The 20,955-nt window shown below is 34.7% G+C and overlaps 3 protein-coding genes across 6 annotated transcripts; 1 reads left to right on the top strand and 2 right to left on the bottom strand.

Annotated features, from left to right (window-relative positions):
• Positions 1-1,448: 1,448 nt before the first annotated feature.
• On the bottom strand, positions 1,449-4,827 carry LOC145609388 (UDP-glycosyltransferase 79B30-like). Of its 4 annotated transcripts, none has more exons than XM_081664882.1 (3): positions 4,655-4,827; positions 2,434-4,177; positions 1,449-2,053 (listed from the first exon to the last, which is right to left on the bottom strand). In XM_081664882.1, the coding sequence occupies exons 2-3, from the start codon at positions 3,323-3,325 to the stop codon at positions 1,557-1,559; spliced, it is 1,389 nt and encodes a 462-aa protein (XP_081521008.1). In that variant the 5' UTR covers positions 3,326-4,177; positions 4,655-4,827; the 3' UTR covers positions 1,449-1,556. The 4 variants fall into 4 exon arrangements, with proteins under 4 accessions (XP_081521008.1, XP_081521010.1, XP_081521009.1 ...); XM_081664884.1 differs by having other exon boundaries at positions 2,434-3,796; XM_081664883.1 differs by lacking the exon at positions 4,655-4,827 and having other exon boundaries at positions 2,434-3,796; positions 4,053-4,644.
• A 784-nt stretch (positions 4,828-5,611) lies between these two features.
• On the bottom strand, positions 5,612-6,652 carry LOC145609389 (AMSH-like ubiquitin thioesterase 3). The gene is made up of 4 exons (XM_081664885.1): positions 6,449-6,652; positions 6,235-6,299; positions 6,089-6,164; positions 5,612-5,986 (listed from the first exon to the last, which is right to left on the bottom strand). The coding sequence occupies exons 1-4, from the start codon at positions 6,575-6,577 to the stop codon at positions 5,756-5,758; spliced, it is 501 nt and encodes a 166-aa protein (XP_081521011.1). The 5' UTR covers positions 6,578-6,652; the 3' UTR covers positions 5,612-5,755.
• A 3,956-nt stretch (positions 6,653-10,608) lies between these two features.
• On the top strand, positions 10,609-12,393 carry LOC145607602 (protein trichome birefringence-like 4). The gene is made up of 5 exons (XM_081663202.1): positions 10,609-11,123; positions 11,233-11,425; positions 11,533-11,732; positions 11,828-11,986; positions 12,069-12,393. Exons 1-5 carry the CDS (start codon positions 10,609-10,611, stop codon positions 12,391-12,393), a joined length of 1,392 nt encoding a protein of 463 aa, XP_081519328.1.
• Positions 12,394-20,955: the final 8,562 nt, after the last annotated feature.

The raw sequence follows: 20,955 nt of genomic DNA, 5'->3' as shown, positions 1-20,955 counted from the left end.
TTTTTTGAGGAAATTTTGAGGTTTTGGAGCCCGGTGGGGGAAAGTTTAAAGACCCTAAGAGATACGTCTCGAGGTCAAATGATGCCGTTTGAAATCATATATGATCATTATATGTTGTTATAAACGTCTGTGGTAGGGTTGAGTTTACGAAATCACTACAAGTTGTGAACGGGTAAAATGACCGTTTAAGGACATATTGGATGGTTCCACCGACCTAATTGGACTCCCGGAGGATACATCTCGGCAATTTTTATTTCCGGTGAAAAAAGGTAAAAAATTACAAAATCAAAGGCTATAATTCACGCTTTTTGAGGAAATTTTAAGGTTTCGGGGCCCGGTGGAGAAAAGTCTAGAGACCCTAAGGGATACATCTCATGGTCATATAATGTCGTTTGAAACCATATATGATCATTATATGTTGTCATAAACGTCCGTGGTAGGGTTGAGTTTACGAAATCATTGCAAGTTGTGAACGGGTAAAATGATCGTTTAAGGGCATATTGGATGGTTCCACCGACCCAATTGGACTCCCGGAGTGTATTAGGGACTATAGTAAACATTTCGGCAATTTTTATTTTTGAGCGAAAAAAGGTAAAAAAATTACAAAATTGAAGGCTATAATCCACGCTTTTTGAGGAAATTTTGAGGTTTCGGGGCCCGGTGGCAAAAAGTCTAGAAACCCTAAGGGATACGTCTCGTGGTCATATAATGCCGTTTGAAACCATATATGATCATTATATGTTGCTATAAACGTCCGTGGTAGGGTTGAGTTTACGAAATCATTGCAAGTTGTACGTGAACGGGTAAAATGACCGTTTAAGGGCATATTGGATGGTTCCACCGACCCAATTGGACTCCCGGAGTGTATTAGGGACTATGGTAAACATTTCGGCAATTTTTATTTCCGGGCGAAAAAAGGTCAAAAAAATTACAAAATTGAAGGCTATAATCCACGCTTTTTGAGGAAATTTTGAGATTTCGAGGCCCGGTGGCGAAAAGCCTAGAGACCTTAAGGGATACATCTCGGGGTCATATATAATGCCGTTTGAAACCATATATGATCATTATATGTTGTCATAAACGTTTGTGGTAGGGTTGAGTTTATGAAATCACTGCAAGTTTTGAACGGATAAAATGACCGTTTAAGGGCATGTTGGATTGTTCCACCGACCCAATTGGACTCTTGGAGTGTATTAGAGACTATGGTAAACATTTCGACAATTTTTATTTTTGGGTGAAAAAAAGGTAAAAAAATTACAAAATTAAAGGCTATACAAGGGTCAAACTGAAACAACCATTTAATTTATTCCAATACACCTAATATATGAAGAAGATTTAATTTGGATGTGATAATTATTCTCAATATCTTTGATTACAACAAACACTCATAAAAGATACTTCGAATGATGTTTTTACATTAAGGTACTTTGAAATTGTGGAACAGGGCAAAAAATAATCATTCCTTCATTGAATACATTTGGTTAAATCAAGCATAGCTACATTGTCTTTATTACATTACAAATGTATTCATCATTGTTTTTATGGTACATTTATTTTCATTCAAGCAGCTCTTGGAGACTCTGAATGAAGCAACTCATGTAAGAGTCCTCAAGACCTTCCTTCAAAAGAAATTCTCTCCACTTAGCATGGTTGGCCCTAACCTCTTTCCCAACTTCACTTTCTGCTTCCATAACCGTCGAGACCGCTTTTTCAATGGCCTCCTTAGTGAAGAAGCCATCATCATTCTCTCGTTTCTCAACTTCCACCCCAATCTTCAACTCTAAGCTCATTAACCTTGCATTGAGGAATTGATCCACTGCTTGAGGCATCAACACCAATTGGCATTCGCTTACCATACCCTCGGATATAGACCCTGCACCACAATGTGTCACAAAACAGCCTACTGAAGGATGTTGCAGGATCAGTTGTTGCTGCACCCAGCCCCCGTGCACGATTCCTCTTCCTTTTGTTCTCTCTACAAACCCTTCTGGCAAGGCTGACTCTATTGTTTCGAAACCTTTAGGCGGCTTTAAGGCTGCCAAAAATGGTCTACCTGCAAGAATCAATTAAGCAAATTTTTATGGCTACATTTATGATTTATGGACTAGACAAACCTATATACATATTTATATATATTCCCAAAAAAAAAAAAAAAAAAAAAAAAAAAAAAAAAAATTATATATATTCAACGAAGTCAAATTTATATAATCTTAGTCTAAAAACATTAGTAAGGGTTAGTTAAAAATCTTAAAATACAGTAGAGAAATAGATAAGTGTAAATAAAGAAAAATTAGGTGAAGAGAACTAATTAAATTTTAACCCATAACTTTGAAAAATCATAGTCAATAAAGCATACATGTGAAACACGCCCTCATTAATTAATAAAATTATGCAAAAAAAAAAAAAAAAAAAAAAAGGGTTAAAAAAATGTACCTGTGAGCTCCATTCCTAGAACAAGCTCCTGAAACTGATCCTTTTCCAGAATGCATTCACTCCCCAGAGCACAATATATGACACTAGCAGGGCCAAACTCCTTTAGCCAACTATCGAAACGATCATCGAGCTCGGAAGCTGGTGACTCAGGCACCACAGGTCCTATCAAAAGGATAGGCTTGTGCAAAATCTGTTGGAAAAAGTGACAGTAAGTCCCTTCCATCTCCCTACAAGTTTTAGCAGCAATAGCATCTCCTGCATCACAACTGAGGGTAATTCTTTCAGTAAGCGATATCCCTCCTCCGAATTCCAGCTTATTTAAATGTAACAGTGCCTGAGCCTCAGAGGGTTGTAGCCTGACATTTGTAGAAGGAAAATTGGGTGGTGGCTGTGTCATTTCAACCACCGTAAACTGGTGACTTGCAGGCTGATTTTTACACCGAGGGTTAGCATAAGCAAGATTCACTAAGTAGGTCCCATAGTAACAAATGGATTTGGACTTGTGCTTGGAAGCTACCTCAGGTAACCAAAATGCAAAGTCATAGAATACGAAATCAGGCTTGAGGTAGGATAGATGGGAGTCGATGGTGTTTCGAGTCATGTCCATTGCATCCATGAGGCGAGGCCATGTGGAGGGAGACGCATCGTTGGTGGTCTCCACTCCAGGAGGTAGCCCAGATACAGTCGGAAGAGTGATAGGGATGAAGGTGATGAGATTGGGGTGGTGGTTGTGTGAGGCTAGTTTGGACTGTGTTTTAGTTGGAAGGAAAAAGGAGATTTTATGGGTTTTTTCAGCAAGTTTGTTGGCTAAGTGGAGGAAAGGAGTAAGATGACCAAAAGCAAACCATGGATACATTGCTATATGCAAAGGCTTGTTTCTATGGTCACCCATTTTCGATATGTATGAAATTGAGTGTCAAGTAATGGTATTTCCGGGGGGGGGGGGGGGGGGGGGGGGAGGAGTAGATTACAAAGGGTGAAGTGGTTGGATTGAAGAAAATAATATTAACAATGGAGTAGTGGTTGCGAAAAAGATGGTGAGAGTTTGTCAATATTTGATTACTTTAGAGTAACCTGGAGTCAATTATTGGTAGTGTTATCATTAACATCTAACTTTTTTTTTTTTTTTTTTTTTTTTTGGTGTTTAGAGAGCCACAAGGGCGGGGGTGAGAATCGATCCCAAAATCTCTTGGAATCGGGAGGGAAGCTCTTACCACTTGAGCTATCCCTCACTCTCAACATCAAACATATTATAGTTTGCTGCTTTTACACTTTACCTTTAGACTCAGATTTCTTCTGTAAGGGGATTCTGTATCAACAAGCGCGATTCAGCTATGTGTATCCGAATGCGTTCAGTTTTCCCCTGCACCAGCACCAAGTGAACCAGAACCAAAACAATAGTGTAAAAAAAGCATAATTATAAGCTGATCAATACATTCAGAAGCAATGATACAATCATCGCGATAATAACCCATGGGAGTCCACTGGAAGGCTTCAACCACTTAGTATATTACAAACAAAATAGTTCAACTTATATACATCAAGCTATTCAGGCCATTCAGCACACTATAAATAGAGACAATAGAGTTTCATACAGTCATGTGATGAGAAAAATTCACCATGAACCGATTAACGTCCTTGAGAACAGCCACACTTATGATTTGATTCCTTAATCCTCAGTACCACCCATTCCTCACACACACACACCGCCCTCCGAAAGAAAACCCGGAAACAGCCATAACTCCTAACAGGCAACCAGAATAGTAAATGTAATGAGCCTAATCGTTCTTGGACTAGGAGTATGTTAATTAAAATGGTGTATAAATTATTTGTACTGAGTACAAGATTTAGCTAACAACAAACCCCTTAACACAAATTAACACTAAAACCATCAAAATTCAACCTTGTAAAATTGTTCAGCCCAGAAATGATAGTTAATGATTGATAAAGCAACATCAAAGCCCCAATTTCAATTTTACATTACCCTTTTCCCAATTTTGCATCAGATTACTCAAAAATTTAAACAGAAATAAAGTAAAATTCACCTTTCATCAAACAAAAATATCAAAATACAAAAACATAGGAATAATTACCAATATTAATGTGATAAACATGAAATTGAAAATAGAAAACTAACATCATAAATAATCAAAGTTTTAATAAAACTATATTACAAGTAAGCAGTAAGTAAAGGGATAATTAAAAGCGGAATAAAACGAACCATGACAACAAATTCGTGGATGGATTTGGGTTGAGCTGAAGAGTCAGTTGCCATTGATTAGTGAGACCTAAAACTTTGAGAAATGAGAGATTGATAAAAAATGCCCAGAAGACAAATTATCCATGTTAGGTCGGACAAGATGTCTTCTTTTATCTCACGGATGACGGATTCAGTCTAATAAGGCACATTCTCATACTTCCTTTGTCCGACTGTCCCTATATTAAAAGACGCATTTTCAAACGAATCTATCTCTATATGCATAAAATTATAAATAATAAAATATATTATGAGACAATTCCAATAAGATCTCACATGAATATATTATTACTTATACGGAGTATATAAATGAGAATTTATGGTCAAAGTTATAATACTAGTAGTTTGATCTATATATTTGCTACGGGGCAAAAAATAAGGGATGGAGGAAGTATCTCCTTATTACGAAATATCTTACTATGTACGTACGAATTGAGTTGCCAAGCCCAAACTTATGCTAATTCGATGAGTATAGGTTACTTTGAGTTCTGAGCCTTTTTGGTGTATATGCATGAAAAAAATGGATTTATATATAGATGAGTAGATGACCTATTACCTAATTACTTTGTACTACCTCCGTTTTTTTTAGTTGATACGTTTTGACTTTAACACTATTCATAAACTCCCCTTTGATCGTATTGTGTGCTTAATACATGATGAAAAATATACTCATGTGGGATCTTGTTAGATTCGTCACAATATATAGTTTCAAAATATCAACTTTTCATAATTTTTGCTTATCGGTAATTAAAGATATGAATGGTTGAAGTTGTGCATTGACAAACGTGAGTAAAGAAACGTGTCAACTAAAAAGAAACGGAGGAAGTATATATGCATGTAAACTGTCCAACTGAACTAATCATAGTATCATACAGTACATGAATTGAGTAAATTGATTAAATATAGCTCACACACATGATGTGATACATGAATGGAAAGGCTTCATCACTTGTTATACCACAAACAAAATGGTTCAACATATTCACATACAGAGATTCAACACAAAATTAAAGAGACAATAGAGTTTCAAAGTTTACACCATTATTAATATACAAGTTTAAGAGACTAGGAGTCATGTGATGAGAACAATTCATCACAAAATACCGGCTTGTTCTCCAGACTAGGAGCATTAGCAGAGGGGCATGCCATAGATGTTTCTGAGCCGCCATCTGAGGTCTTCTCCCTTGCATCAATTTGTTTTTGTTGCGCTTCTGTATGTGCCTTGTTAAGTTCATTTACTCGACGTTGAAACTCAGGCTTCAAATTTTCTAGCTCCTCAAGCACATCCAGCAGTTTCTATATATAGTAAAAAAACACTCATGAACAAGAACATACAAATGATACAATCGCGTAAAACATTTAAGACAAACAGTATGGGATAAGCCTTGCATAACTGACCTTTTTGTAATGCCTTCTTTTCTCAGATTTTAAAGCTTGATAATCGCGGTGGAAGGGTATTGTTTCGCTCAACAAACTAGAAAATGAAGAATGAATTATGAATTTAAGGATTGTTATTTTCCAATTTTGCAACATGAAATACTTACCTTGAAAACCTTATGAGCATAATATACAAGTCCACTATATTCTTCTCTTTTCGAAACACATCAGCCTGAAAAAAATCATACATGTTTCTTGAATAAGACATATTATTCTACAACCATAAAAAAAACCCTCTAAAATTACCTTCCTCAAATCATGAATGTGAAGATTTTCCATAATTATGAAACAAAGTTTTAAATAAAGTGGTGGAAAATTAACCTGTTTGAGAAGATTATCAGCTATTCCAAAATAATTCCCCAAAGAAATCTGGTTGTCAACTTCAATCTTCTTAGTGAGTGTATTCATGATGATCGGCTTTGCTGGTGTTGACGGTTGACCATGGTTCATGATTTCAGACTATGCGCTCGATTTCCGATGAAATCGAAAAAGTCAACGCCTAGATTGAGCTAGACAACCCCTTGTCTTTTAAGATAAGAAGAACAAACTAATAAAATAACACTATAATATGAATTTAATATTAAGTGAAATTGACCTAAAATTTAAAGTGAAAAAAGTCCTTAAATGTAATCCGTCCACTTATTGTTCCTAATTGTCTTTTTAAAAATGTAAACTATAAACCATATTTAAAAACTTATAAAGTATTATTTATTGATGATTGATGAACCAATACGGAGGATTTAGAAAAAATGCAAAGTTAAAAATCAATTAGACAAGTATTCCATATTGAGTGTATATACGAACATTAAACAATGTTGGTGGATAACACACTTTAATTTTTGTTTTTAAGAAGAAAAATAAGTATTTCATCTTCTAGTCTACTGCTAAGTATGGAATTCTTTTTTATATTGGATAATTTAATTTAAACTCTAAAATAATTTCTTTCATACTATCACTACAACATAAACGAGCAAAAGCAATGGTCAAATGCAACGGTTAAATCTAATGCAACGGTTTAATGCAACGGTCATAGCTAGCTCAACAGTCTAATGCAACGGCTATAGGTAATGCAACCGAATTTTTGCCTATTGCAACGGTTTTAAAATAACCGTTGCAATAGCTCTTCAAATGCAACGAAATTTTCATCTATTGCAACGGCTGTATAATGACCGTTGCATTAGTTGCTCCGTATAACTTATTAGCATGTGCGATTGTGCGTGCCTTTCTTGAGCAAAATTACGGAGTAGTAGTAAAATAAAGTGTACCCAAATAAGCTCGAGAAACCCAAATAGGAAAAATGAAATTTTAATTCTCTCTCCTCCATTGAAGCCCACAACTCTCTCTCTTCCAGTGAAAAGCTCACACTCTTTCTCCTCGATCTGATGAAGCTTTCACTCTTTGCATTCTCTCTCCTCTTATGAAACTTTCACCCTTTGCATTCTCTCTCCTCCATTGAAGTGTGAATTCTCCATGGTACTGTTCGCAATCTAAATCCTCCATTGAATTGACGTCTTAGCTTTCTCCTCTGTTGAAGCAGATTATGAGCTTTCTCTTCATTTGAAGCAACATTTGAGGTAATATTTTCAATCAATCAAAACCAATTTCATCATCTAGGGTTTATCGCTATTTAATTGCGTCATTGTATTCAATTTAGGGTTCAAAGCTTGATTTGAAGCATAATTAATTTACCGCTATTGTTTAGCTTGTTTCAATGCTAAATTTGTTCCTTTTTTTCGATTTGTTCATTCTTTAGTCAAGAAATTGAGAAAAAATGGTAATAATTTTTTAAATTAGAAATGCTGACCTTAATTGGTTTTATTCTAATTTTTGTGGGGTTTGTTGGATTTTTTTTTTCTAGGTTTATGATATTTGTTCAATTGTTGATTACAAAAAATTTGATGGGTAGGGATTTAGTAACTGATTTTTCTTCTTTTCCTCCTGTATTTCTTTATTTTAATTAATACCTCAAAAAATGTCCTTCAAAATCTCAAATTTCTAAAAGATCAAGGAAAGGAAGCAAGGAAGAAGGGCTAAACTAGGGGCGTACTACTCATCAAGAGAGGTAACAAGAAATATCCCTTAGATTAGGATTTACTTAGTTTTGGGGATGGATTGATGATTATAAATGCCTAGGTTTATTGTGTTTAAAGAATAAGGAAAGAAACCCATTTTTGCTATAATTGTACTGTGGGATTGGGTGTGTTTTCCTAGAGTTTTTCTTATGCTTTTAATGCTTATTTTCATGTGTAAATCATGTATATTTGATGTTTATGCCTCTATCAAAAATTTTAGAAGGTTTAACATGATTTTTAATGAGTTTTGAGGTGGAAATTTGGGTTAGGACAGAAAGGAAGGCTGCTGTAATTTGTGCTTGTATTGTGGGTGTTAGATGCCTTGTATGTGATCATTCTATGCCTTTTAAGCCTATAATCTTGCTTGGACTTATAAGGTTACTATACCCTAATGTAATGGTATGATTTACAAGTGTTTTAGATGAGTTTTAAGATGATTTTATGCACTTGGAAGTCAAAAAATGTGGTTGTAACATTCCCCATGCTAGCCGTGTATATACGTTGTGGGCTTGTGGCTTCTAGTTTTGCCCAAGTTTTAATACCTTAAATTATGTCTAGTCAAGCCTATTATGTCTAGTTAAAGTTATATAAGGATTTAAGTCTGGGTATATTGTAGTTGTTATGGTGTTGTGAGGAACTTGAAATACGAGGTGAAGCTATAGCTTTTATTTGAGTCTTGGATGATCGAACTTGTACCATTGTGAACTAAAAAGATACTACACTTAGATGAGCATGTATATGTTTGTTGGCCGTATGACATATGTATATATTTGGCATACTTAATTAACTATTTAGTTCAACTTTTGCCTAATAAACTTCTAGTAATATTGGGCAGTTGTTTAATTTTATATGTAGTGGTGTGTTTGCTTTCAAGTGGCTTGCTTTCTCAAGGATGAAATGGTTCGAACATGGAATTAGTGGGTGAATGTGGTCCTCTAAGGACAGTCTGAACAATTTATAGTGTTATAAGGATATCCATGTCCTCTGTGTGATGATCTTGTCTATAGGTATGATGGCTAACTAAGATAAAATATCAGGTTTTTGTGCACTGTGATCACTACAGAATGAGTGAATTTTAGGTGCTTGTAAATATTTTGTCCCTTGAATATTACAAAGGGGATGAGTAAGGCGAATCAACGGTTCTTTATGTTGATGGGAGGTTTGTAAGGTATATGCAGTTGTATATCAATTATTGGCTAGGTGTTATTAGAGCTTTTGCTAATTGAAGCATGATTTTCAAGATGACATGTTCTCTTTTTTTTTTTTTTTTTTTTTTTTGAGGGAAGATGACATGTTCTCTAATGTCATTTAATTTGATTGTTTTTTTGTATATATAGGTACATGATAAACCACATTGAGTAGAGGAGGAAGAATGATATGATTATTGGTGGGATATTCTTGGTCGACGATCGTCAAAACTCATACTTCATTTTGAATTTACTTAATGTCCATATATAGGTTTATATATTAGTAGAATGTTATGTGAACTATTTAAATAAGTATTTTCGGTATAGAATTGTTTAGGTAAAACAATGTTTGCATAGTCTAACATCAATGTACGGAGTCAATTACTAGCAATAATAAATCGGTTGTATAAGTTTGTTTACATTATTTTTTTTTTATTATTTGTACTTTGTAGTTTTATTAATTGTCTTATTTATTAAACAATAATAATAATAATAATAATAATAATGATAATAATAATAATAATAATAATAATAATAATAACAATAATAATAATAATAATATAATATAATAATAATAATAATAGTAATAATAATAATAATAATAATAATAATAATAATAATAATAATAATAATAATGCGACGGTTCTAAAGAAAGCAATGGGTGTTGCACTAGAACTAAAATACCATTGCATTAGGTCTGCTGCAACGGTCTGTAAGAGTATAAATGAAAGGTTGCATTAGGTGTTATTGATCGTTGCATTCGGTCCTGATGCAACGGTCCATGGTTGATGGCATAGGAACGTTGCATTAGCTTAAATGGACCGTTGCATTAAATCTAGTGCAACGGCCGCAAATGCTACGGTCCACTAACCGTAGCAATAGGTCTATAGCAACGGTTTTTTACCCTACTGTAACGGTTTTTAGGGGTTGCATTTGCTCGTTTATGTAGTAGTGTATCATACAATATTACAATTAGTCAAAGATTGTCTAGAGATAACAATTGAAAAGAATGTAAAAATTGAAATTAATGAAGGTTAATTGTAATAAATCAAGATTTTTCTTTAAAAAAAAAAACCGACACTTTATAAAAATGGTGACCTATTGATTTTGTTACATATACTATTTCCCTCCATTTTATTTGATCATCAAAATCAAACTCCCAAAAACAGAGTAACAACAAATACATCATCTTCCTCTTTCTCTCTCCAATCTCTCTGCAAAAATGGCGCCATTAAAGAAACTCCCAATCACCCAAATTCTTCAAAGAAGAAGAATCCAATTAATCTTCACAACTTTTCTTCTCATTTTCTCTCTTTTCATCTTACTCAATTTCTCTTTAACACCCATAACAGAGACTACATCTTCAACTGTACCTCCTGAAACTTCCCACCTTCTATTTTCTTCCAATTACATCTCTTCCCTCTCCTCCATTGCTCGAAGTATTGCAATCGAAGACGAGCCGATTTCCGGGACTCCGAACCCAGATGAAATTGGATCATACTTTGCTAAGAAAATCACTTCTTTGAGCATTTTAAGGAAAAAAGAAGATTTTGGAAGTAAGAAGGGAATTTCTTGTGATATTTTTGATGGGAAATGGGTTTTGGATGATTCTGACCCGGTTTACTCACCTGGGTCTTGCCCGTTTCTTGATTATACCTTCAATTGCTTCAACAATGGCCGCTTCGATCTCGGTTATTTACGCTATCGATGGCAGCCTCATGGATGTGACATCCCTAGGTACTCTGTTTCTGTTCCCTCTTTAATTGAAATCTACATTTCAAATTTTAATTATTGATATAAAAAAAGTTAGAATTTTTTTTTAATTATAATTCTGGGAATTTCATAGGTTTAATGGGAAGAAGATGTTAGAAATGTTAAGAGGAAAAAGAATGGTGTTTGTTGGAGATTCACTTAACAGAAACATGTGGGAATCTTTAGTTTGTTCTTTAAGAATGTCTTTAGTTGATAAGAAGACAGTGTTCGAAGTTTCTGGCAAAAGACAGTTCAGAACTGAAGGATTCTACTCTTTCAAATTTGAGGTATTAATTTAAAACCGATTAAATCCTACACTTGAGAGTATGATGTGCATCATGCTTTTAGTTACTTAATTATGATTACTAAGTTATGTTTTTCTTTTGAATTTTAGGATTATAATTGTACCATAGACTTCATCAGATCACCATTCTTAGTACAAGAATGGAAATTGCCTAGTGTGAAAGGTTTCGAGGCGCGACGAGAACTGCTAAGACTTGATGTGATTCAAGCTACAACTACCATTTACCATAATGCTGATTACCTCATATTTAATACTGGACATTGGTGGACTCACAACAAAACTCGAAAAGGGTACGTAAAAATCTGAATTAAAGCTCATGAATTTTCTTAATTTCGGTTTTCTAGTACTTAAAACAATGTGTTAACTGTTAAATCAATTTTTGTAGGAAGAATTTCTTTCAGGAGGGTGAAATTGTGCATCCTGAATTAAATGTAACAGAAGCTTACACAAAAGCCTTAAAAACATGGGCAAAATGGGTTGACAAACATGTAAACAAGAACAAAACTAAGGTTTTTTTTGCTGGTTATTCAGCCTCACATTTTAGGTAATTAATCCAACAATTTAACCCCTGAATTTGTCAATCTGTAATGTAAAATGGGTTAATTTCTGTCAATGATTTTGTACAGAAAAGGGAAGTGGAATTCAGGAGGAAAATGTGATGGAGAAACAGAACCAATAACAGATGACAAGTACTTAGCAGCATATCCTTGGATGATGAAGACTCTTGAATCAGTGATCTCTAGGATGAAAACACCTGTTGTGTATCTTAACATTACTAAGATGACTGATTACAGAAAGGATGGGCACCCGTCGATATACCGGCTACCGGAGACTGAGAGACGGCCTGGGATGGCTCAGGATTGTAGCCATTGGTGCCTCCCTGGTGTTCCTGACTCATGGAACCAGCTTCTCTATGTTTCTTTACTGATGTCTTCTAATAGATCTCACTAATTAGTTTATTTTTTTGTTCAAATAATGTCTTGTATAGTATGTTAGATTGAAGAGATTTTTTTGAGCAAAATACAATGACATGATTTTTTGTAAAGAGTGGCATGTAAAAAGGGTGCATGGTCTCAATGGACTCTAAAGTCTATGTATCACATAGAATAATTGTTAGCTCTCGTTTGTGTATTTATGTACGTAGTATATTGTTAAAAAAAATAAATCGAAAGTGACATTAGGAAGTTCTCTTTACATTTTTTATTGGTACATGTGTTAACTGTACCAATACAAATACCTTTAAAAATAAGGAAAATCCGGACAAACTAGTAAGTTGTGGGGAGAAGAGAGAGATTTAAGAGAGTAAAAAAAATAAAAATCAACCGGCTTAACAAGTTGTAAATTAATTAAAAGGTCTATTATAGAAAGATATGGGTAAAAGATGAAATGATTTTGGGATTATTGAAAGGTAGGATTGTTTCGAGCAGACCAAAGAAAGGTGAGATTACAACTGAAAGCAAATTTAATAATTTATATTATCTCCTCAAGTATCTTATTGATCACATCATTAGCTACCAATTTCTCACGCCATTATATGACCAAAAGATGTATCCCTTAGGGTCTCAACACTTTTCTTCACCGGGCCCCGTAACCTCTAAAATTCCTCAAAAATTGTGGATAATATATAGCCTTCAATTTTGGAATTTTTTGACATTTTTTCGCCTGGAAATAAAAATTTCCGAGATATTTATTATGGTCCCTAATACCCTCCAGTTTTCCAATTGGGTGGGTGGAACCATCCAATTTGCCTTAAAACGATCAATTTACTAATTCGCAACTTGCACCGATTTTGTGAGCTCAAGCCTACCACGGACATTAATGACGTCATATAATGGTCATATATGGTTCCAAACGGCATTATATGACCCTAAGATGTATCCATTAGGGTTAACACTTTTCGCCACCGGGCCCTGTAACCTCAAAAATTCCTCAAAAAGCGTGAATTAGCCTTCAAATTTGGAATTTTTTTGACATTTTTTCGCCCGGAAATAAAAATTACTGAGATATTTTATATGGTCCCTAATAGGGGTGAGCGTAGCAGGGTACCCTGTAAAAATATCAGTACCCGGAACCGGAACCTGTTGCAACAGGTTCCTAAAAATAGGAACCGGAACCTGTTGTAACAGGTTCCTAAGAATTGGGAACCAGAACCGGAACCTGCAGGTTCCGGTTCCTAAACAGGGTACCCTGTCTTTCAAAGTAAGCTTAATAGTTACTTGATAAATTGTGACAAATTTATATTTTTAAAAATGGATGTTCACAATAAAAGCTTACAACTTTAGTATAGTACTTCAAATGTAACAAACCAACACTAATTGTCTAGAATATATAATACCATATAGGTTCCGGTTTCATTTACCCTATAGGAAACACGTACTAACAGGGTACCCTACAGGTTTCAGGTCCAAAATTTTATTACCCGGAACCGGAACCTGTTGCAACAGGTTCCTAATTTTATTACCCGGAACCGGAACCTGATCAACAGGTTCCGGGTTTGGACCTGCGGTTCTGAACAGGTTCTGGTTCCACATCAGGGTACCCTGAATTTTTGCTCACCCCTAGTCCCTAATACCCTCTGGGAGTCCAATTGGGAGGGTGGAACCATCCAATTTGCCTTAAAACGATCAATTTACACGTTTCCGTACACTCCTCCTGTATTGGCTATAAGCTTTCACGAGGCATGTCCGTAGTTGAATAATGGTCATATATGGGTCGAAACAATATTATATGACATGGGATGCATCCCATAATGTTCCGTGAAATTCCGACACCGGGTCCCGACACATGCATCCTAAATCGTTCCAATTTCGTGTATTATAGCCTTCATATTTGAGTTATAATTAATCATCTCACTATCTTAAGATTATCCTTGAATATACCACACTCACATTCTTGCATACGTGCAATCTACTACTATAGGCACGAACATTTTATATATAAGTGCCACATCGGATACATACGGGTCAAATCATATTATTGACTCGGTGTTATTTGACTTTTATTTAATTGAACTATTTTGGGTGAAACAAATTAAATTAGCCCAATTTTATTAATTTAATAAAATATATTCTTTTTTATATTTAAAGCCCAAATTCTAATGTACATCAAACCCTAACCCTAGGAGTCACCCACTCTATAAATAGAGCTCTCTAATTCATTTGGAGAGGAAAACAAGTAAAATCAAAATACAGAGAAAGTCTCTCAAATATTTAAAACAGACAAACTTTTAAATAAATCGAATGTACAATAAATATTGATCATCCGTTATAAAGTTACCCCTAAAATGAACAAAAGTTACCCTAATATGAATAAAAGTTACCCTGACATAAATAAAAGTTACGAAGTATTTATGCTTTACTGATAAAAGTTACCCAAAAAATTGTAAAAGTAACCCTAAACTTAATAAAAAGTGACCCCCGATGTACAGTAAATTACTGTACACCGGATGTATACAAAAGTTATTGTTTAAAGGAAAAATTTGACTTTTGCTACCTCACAAACACATCGATTTCACTTTTGCTACCTCGGAAAAATTTTATTTTATTTTGCTACCTGACAGTTACTCTTTTTTTAAGTTTTGCTACCACCTAACGGAATCCGTTAAGTGAATCCATAATGACACGTGTCGCGTTATTATTGGCCCAAAAAAAAAAAAAAAATAAAAATAAATAAAAATAAAATTTAAAAAAAAAAGTTAAAAAAAATAAAAATAAAATAAAAAAAAACCTAAACTACCCAGCCACCACCCCCACGCCACCACCCCCTTCCCCCCACCTCACCGCACCCTCCCCGAAACCACCAGCCGCGTCGCACCACCACCCCCTACCCACCGGAACCCTTCTCCTCCCTTTCCCGCAGCCGCCTCGCCCCAAAAACCACCAAACCCAAAAACCCTAGATCCCGAAATGGCTCGAATTTGGCGACGAATTTGGCCACAAATGGCCGAAATTGGCCGATTTTGGGGCTCAGTGGCCTTGATCGGCCGATTTCGGCCTTTTAAGGCCAAATTCGTGGTCGTTTTTGGGTAGTGGGTGGTGGTGCGTTTTTGGGTTTGGTGGTTTTTGGGGGCGAGGCGGTTGCGGGAAAGGGAGGGGAAGGGTTCCGGTGGGTAGGGGGTGGTGGTGCGACGCGGCTGGTGGCTTCAGGGAGGGGTGCGGTGAGGTGGGGGGAAGGGGGTGGTGGCGCGGGGGTGGTGGCTGGGTAGTTTAGGTTTTTCCTTTTTTTTTAATTTTTTTTTTATTTTTATTTAATTTTTATTTTTTTTTAATTTTTTTTTTGGGCCAATAATAACACAACACGTGTCGTTATGGACCCACTTAACGGATTCCATTCAGTGGTAGCAAAATTTAAAAAAAGGGCAAGTGTTAGGTAGCAAAATAAAATAAAAGTTTTGATAGGTAGCAAAAGTGAAATCGAGGTGTTTGTGAGGTAGCAAAAGTCAAAATTTCCTTGTTTAAAACATCTCTAGAGAAAACAAAAAGGAAGAACATCAAGCGCATCACTAGTCTGAACAAATTAGCACGTTCAGTGGGACAATTCTCGCTCTTCATCTCCACTCTTCAAAAAAATAAGATATCTTTTTCAAGATCTCGTAGAATATATAATAGCTATCTTGTTACTCTTTACGACACTTAGAGTCGTTTTTAGACTATAACAAGTCTCATCTCCTTCTTATGGCTTGTTCTCTTCAACTTAATTTCAGTTAGTTCAGTTCCTAATTTTTTTCTCTCATAAAATATTTAAGCTCTATTCAGTTTAGCTTAGCTATCTTAGAATCAAGAGATCTACGAGAGTTGTAATCCACACACTATTAATGAAATCATTGTTTCCGTAAATTTTTTACCTTATATATTGCAGGTTTGAATTTTTATAATACAACTACATTTATGAATTTCACAATCTAACAAAATATTTATATTACAATTATATTGTTAAAATGATTAGGTTACATTTGTAGAGTTTACCTTTACTCCGTACACGTATTAAATGAAGTGTGCAAAACGAATCTCGTCTCACCCAACGAGCCAGTGTCAAATCTACAACGTCAAGCTATTCAACTTTCCATATCTCCAATAAGAAAATGGTTTGAATTTGCACCTTTTGCATGAGTGTCGTCTCAATTATTTAAAAAATAGAGTGATAAAGAATAATAAACGTTACATAAAATTATAAAATACTATTTATAATATATTATAAAATACTATTTATAATATTATCAAAAAGTATAAATATTTTTTTTATTATTATTTTTGTTATCAACCACAATAACACGAATAGTAGTGAGTATTTTTTTAATTAAGAATGAATAGTAGTGCGAAAAAAGTAAATCGCCATGAAACAAATAATATTAAAATTATTCATGTATTAACAAATTACATGTAACTATATATAATGGTTATTAGTGTAATCATACTTCATTTATCATTATTCTAATGAGTGTCTTTCATTGCAAAATGAGAATAATGGAGAAACAAGTGAAATTGAGCATGGTCGTGTTGTTTTGATCGTTTGGGAGAAAAAGACACACTTGATATATCTAAATTCAAGGAGTCTAGAATGGGGTTGTGAAGCCAACTATGTGCAAAAGAAGACCGTTCAAGTACTCCGCCGACTACAAAAATCACCAAGGGTTTTAGCAGAATCACAAAGGAGGGACTTCATCATGTTTATTGTCCACAACTATTAATGTTATGCAATTACAAAATAGGGTTTTTACTTTTGGAAGAAGAAAGTGTTGAACAAACCTTTTTGACGAAGAATCTTTCTCAATTTCTGGAAATATTCATGATATCATCAACAAATCTCAATTCTTGTGGACCGAACCTTTTTCTTTTCAATTGGCCCCATGGCAATTAGGAGATAATCCTGTCCCAATTCCAATTGACCAAGTTGGAGGTTGGTTTAATAATCTCAATTTTTGTTTAATCGATCTTTTAACGTTACTTTATATATTCTCATTGTTGTTGTTGTATAATTTTGCATGAACTACGTACATTATTATTGTTTAAGTAATTTGGTGACAAATTTTTGTAATAAATTTGTTTATTTTTGGATCTATGAACTATGTACATTATTGTTTAATTAATTATGTATTAGATATTCTCTTGTTGTTGTTGTATAGTTTTGCATGAACTACGTACATTATTGTTTAAGTAATTTGGCGACAAATTTTTGTAATAAATTTGTGTATTTTTGGATCTATGAACTACGTACATTATTGTTTAATTAATTATGTATTAGATGTTTTCTTGTTATTGTTGTATAGTTTTTCATGTACTACATTGTTAAAGTTGTTAGACTTACAAATTTTGTAAAAAAATTTTAGATCTTTTCCACTTTGTTTGGATAGAAAGAAATGGAAGCTAAGGAAAAGAAGAGAAGAGAAAGGGAGGAGGATAAATTCTCTTGTTTGGGTAAAGGGTTGGGGGAAGGAAGGGGAAGGAGAAGGAGAGGGAGAGATCCATTTTCCCTCTCTTTTTAATAAGCATAATCCCTCCAAAATTTGAGAGATTTGAAGGGAATATGGAGCTCACCTTCTCCTTTCTTTCTTTTCCCTTCCCTTCCTCCTTTTCCCTTCCCCTTCTTTTCCTTCCTTCTTTGCTATCCAAGCAAAGCGTTAATTGGTAAATTCTTAATTAAAGATCTTGTATGAGTGTAATCATACTTCATTTATCATTATTCCCTGAGAAATTTTATTTGTTTACATTGGGAATTTATTTATTTACATTATTTAGTTTACTAATGATTAATTAATGTGATGTGGCAGCACTATGTATTCCCTATGCTACTCATGCCCTACTACAACTACAAAAGAACATCCTAATTAAATTAGGTGGACGTGCGACTTTTGATTGTGATTTTCTTCCTTCACTATTGAATGTCCATCTCTCAAGGTCAAGTGTTGAACAACAAACAACAACAAATCTCCTCTTTGATCTTCATTCTAAGGGAATTGCATCTAAGAATCGATATAGAGTGAAAAACAATATGGTCATCAAAGCAACAATGAACTACAATGTCCATTGGTGTAAGGGTTTGGATACAAGGTTATGCTCCGTGGAAGATATCAAAAGAGCAATTGTGGTATATGGAGGAGTTTTGGGTGAATTTATAGTCACCAATCGGTTTGATCATGATGGCTATTCACTTTTTAAAGGAGGAGGAAAAGTTGAGTGTTTTTCATTTCCAAATGGGAATAATGGAGAAACAAGGAATATTGAGCATGGTCACCTTGTTGTTTTGATTGGTTGGGAGAGAAAGACACACTTTGTATATCTAAACTCAAGGGGTCTTGAATGGGGTCGTGAAGCCAACTATGTACATCGAAGGCCAACAAAGAAAAAGAGTACGTAGATATCCTCTTGTTCGGCGAAGCAAAAGGAGATCCAAGTGTTTAAGTACGACTCCGCCGACTATAAATATCACCAAGGGATTTAGCACAATCACAAAGGAGGGATTTCATCATGTTTATTGTCCACAACTATTAAAGTGGTGGTGTTGACTCACATGAGGAGTTTATACATGACTTTTGTTCTAGTTTCTTATTGCTAATGTTGTTAGTTAGTTGTATTAGTCCGATGTTAGTTTGGTATTGTATATATTGTGTGTTGGTCATTATAGGATCATCATGTGTAGTAGTCGTGTATGTGATATTGTGGTTGTAATTGAAATTTTTTTGTTTTTTTTTTTTTTTTTTTTTTGAAGGATTGAAATTCTATACTATATAAAAAGAAGAGTAGCATCAAAAAAAAAAAAAAAAAAAAAAGAAGAGTTTCCCTTCAAAGTTTTTAAAGTAATTTTTGTTTTCCATTTTATCCCTTCCATTTTCCTATCATATATACACATACTATACTTATTGGCACATACCAAATAGTTATACTTGTGATAAAAAAATTCATTTAAAATTATTTATTTATCTAAAATATGAATATGCATTAAGCCCCGGCCTTTTCTCTTTGCAACGGTTCTAGATGAAGTAAGTGGACCAATTCAAGAGGAGGTTCCATGGTGTATGTTATTCGCGAATAATATCGTCTTGGTGGATGAGACTAAGGATGGGGTGAATGCCAAGTTGGAGCAATGGAGGCAAAGGTTGGAATCTAGAGGATTTAAGCTAAGTCGGAGTAAGACTGAATATTTGGTATGTCCCTTTGGCCCGTAGAGGGGGACAAGCAATGAAGTGGTGAGTTTGGATGGAAAGAATTTGACCATGAGTGATTTATGTTGATGACTACACGGAATAATCATTTTGGTTCATGTTAGCCGACCCCACTTTTGGGATTAAGGATTTGTTTGATTGATTGATTGAATGTAAAAGTATATGATAGTCACTTGATCAAATTTATTGTCCTACAGAAACATGTGGGAATCTTTAGTTTTTTCTTTAAGAATGTCTTTGGTTATGTGTTCCAAGTTTCTGTCAAGACATCTTTCAAATTTGAGGTATGTAATTTAAAACCAATTGGATTCTACACTTGGGAGTATGCTTCGCATCATGCACTTAGTTAAATTAATTGGTGATCGATAATAAGTAATGTAATTTCAGGATTATAATTGTACCATAGAGTTATGTAATTTTAGGGTTATAATTGTACCATAATTGTACAAGCTAGATAGGAAACTTATGCGTGCATTAATAACCTAACTAATTAATCCCCCTCCCCCTTCCCCGGACCCCCCCCACATTATATATCTACAACTTGTACTGAATTTAGACAACGACCAAAATGGATCATAGACTCATAGTAAATGATTTTGGTACATTGAAAATATTGATGTATGTCCCAATGAATCGTATCGGATAAATAATTTATGATCTATCATATAAGGTCGGATGAGATTGAGTGAAGTGGATTGACAAAATGCATATGTATCACCCTATATAAACTTTTCAATCAGTGTCCCAAAAAAATATAAACTTTTGCTGCCCACACCTTCCGATATCCTACACCACACCTTCCGATATCCTACACCACACCTTCCCCTGCTTCCTTCACACCAAAACACCAACTCTCCCTTGGACCAGTACACTGCCCACGGAACTAATTTTACTCTATGGTACAATTATAATGTGATGGAGAAACAGAACCAATAACTGATGATAAGTGTTAGCAGCATATCCTTGGATGATGAAGGCTCTTGATTTAGTGATCTCTAAGATGAAAACACCGGCTTGTTGCGTATCTTAACATTACTAAGATGACTGATTACAGAGAAGATGGGCACTTCTCGATATACCGGCTACCAGAGACTGAGAGGCGGCCCGGGATGACTCAAGATTGTAGCCATTGGTGCCTCCTTAAGCTGGTGTTCCCGACTCAAGAAACAAGCTTCTCTATATATGTTTCTTTAATTTACTGATGTCTTCTAATAGATTTCATTAATTATTTGTTTTGCTCAAAGAATGTTTTGTACAGTATGTTAGATTTAAGGGGCCTTCTTTAGTAACACACAATGACATGACGTATGAATTCTTGTATTATGGTGACATGTAACAAAGTGGGCATGGACTCA

This window comes from Chenopodium album, chromosome 23 (assembly GCF_948465745.1).
Source record: "Chenopodium album chromosome 23, dcCheAlbu1.1, whole genome shotgun sequence".
NCBI classification, from domain to species: domain Eukaryota; kingdom Viridiplantae; phylum Streptophyta; class Magnoliopsida; order Caryophyllales; family Amaranthaceae; genus Chenopodium; species Chenopodium album.
The sequence above is the reverse complement of the archived record's forward strand: the minus strand, read 5'-3'. Positions and strand labels throughout refer to the sequence as shown.

Excerpts from the sequence above, each read along its gene's own strand:
- LOC145607602 (XM_081663202.1), top strand. The coding sequence starts at position 10,609 with ATGGCGCCATTAAAGAAACTCCCAATCACCCAAATTCTTCAAAGAAGA. Across the intron at positions 11,124-11,232 it reads CATGGATGTGACATCCCTAG|GTTTAATGGGAAGAAGATGT; the intron begins GTACTCTGTTTC and ends GGAATTTCATAG. Across the intron at positions 11,987-12,068 it reads TATTCAGCCTCACATTTTAG|AAAAGGGAAGTGGAATTCAG; the intron begins GTAATTAATCCA and ends GATTTTGTACAG.
- LOC145609389 (XM_081664885.1), bottom strand. The coding sequence starts at position 6,577 with ATGAACCATGGTCAACCGTCAACACCAGCAAAGCCGATCATCATGAAT. Across the intron at positions 6,300-6,448 it reads CTGATAATCTTCTCAAACAG|GCTGATGTGTTTCGAAAAGA; the intron begins GTTAATTTTCCA and ends GATTTTTTTCAG. Across the intron at positions 6,165-6,234 it reads ATGCTCATAAGGTTTTCAAG|TTTGTTGAGCGAAACAATAC; the intron begins GTAAGTATTTCA and ends TTCATTTTCTAG.
- LOC145609388 (XM_081664882.1), bottom strand. The coding sequence starts at position 3,325 with ATGGGTGACCATAGAAACAAGCCTTTGCATATAGCAATGTATCCATGG. Across the intron at positions 2,054-2,433 it reads TCTAGGAATGGAGCTCACAG|GTAGACCATTTTTGGCAGCC; the intron begins GTACATTTTTTT and ends TGATTCTTGCAG.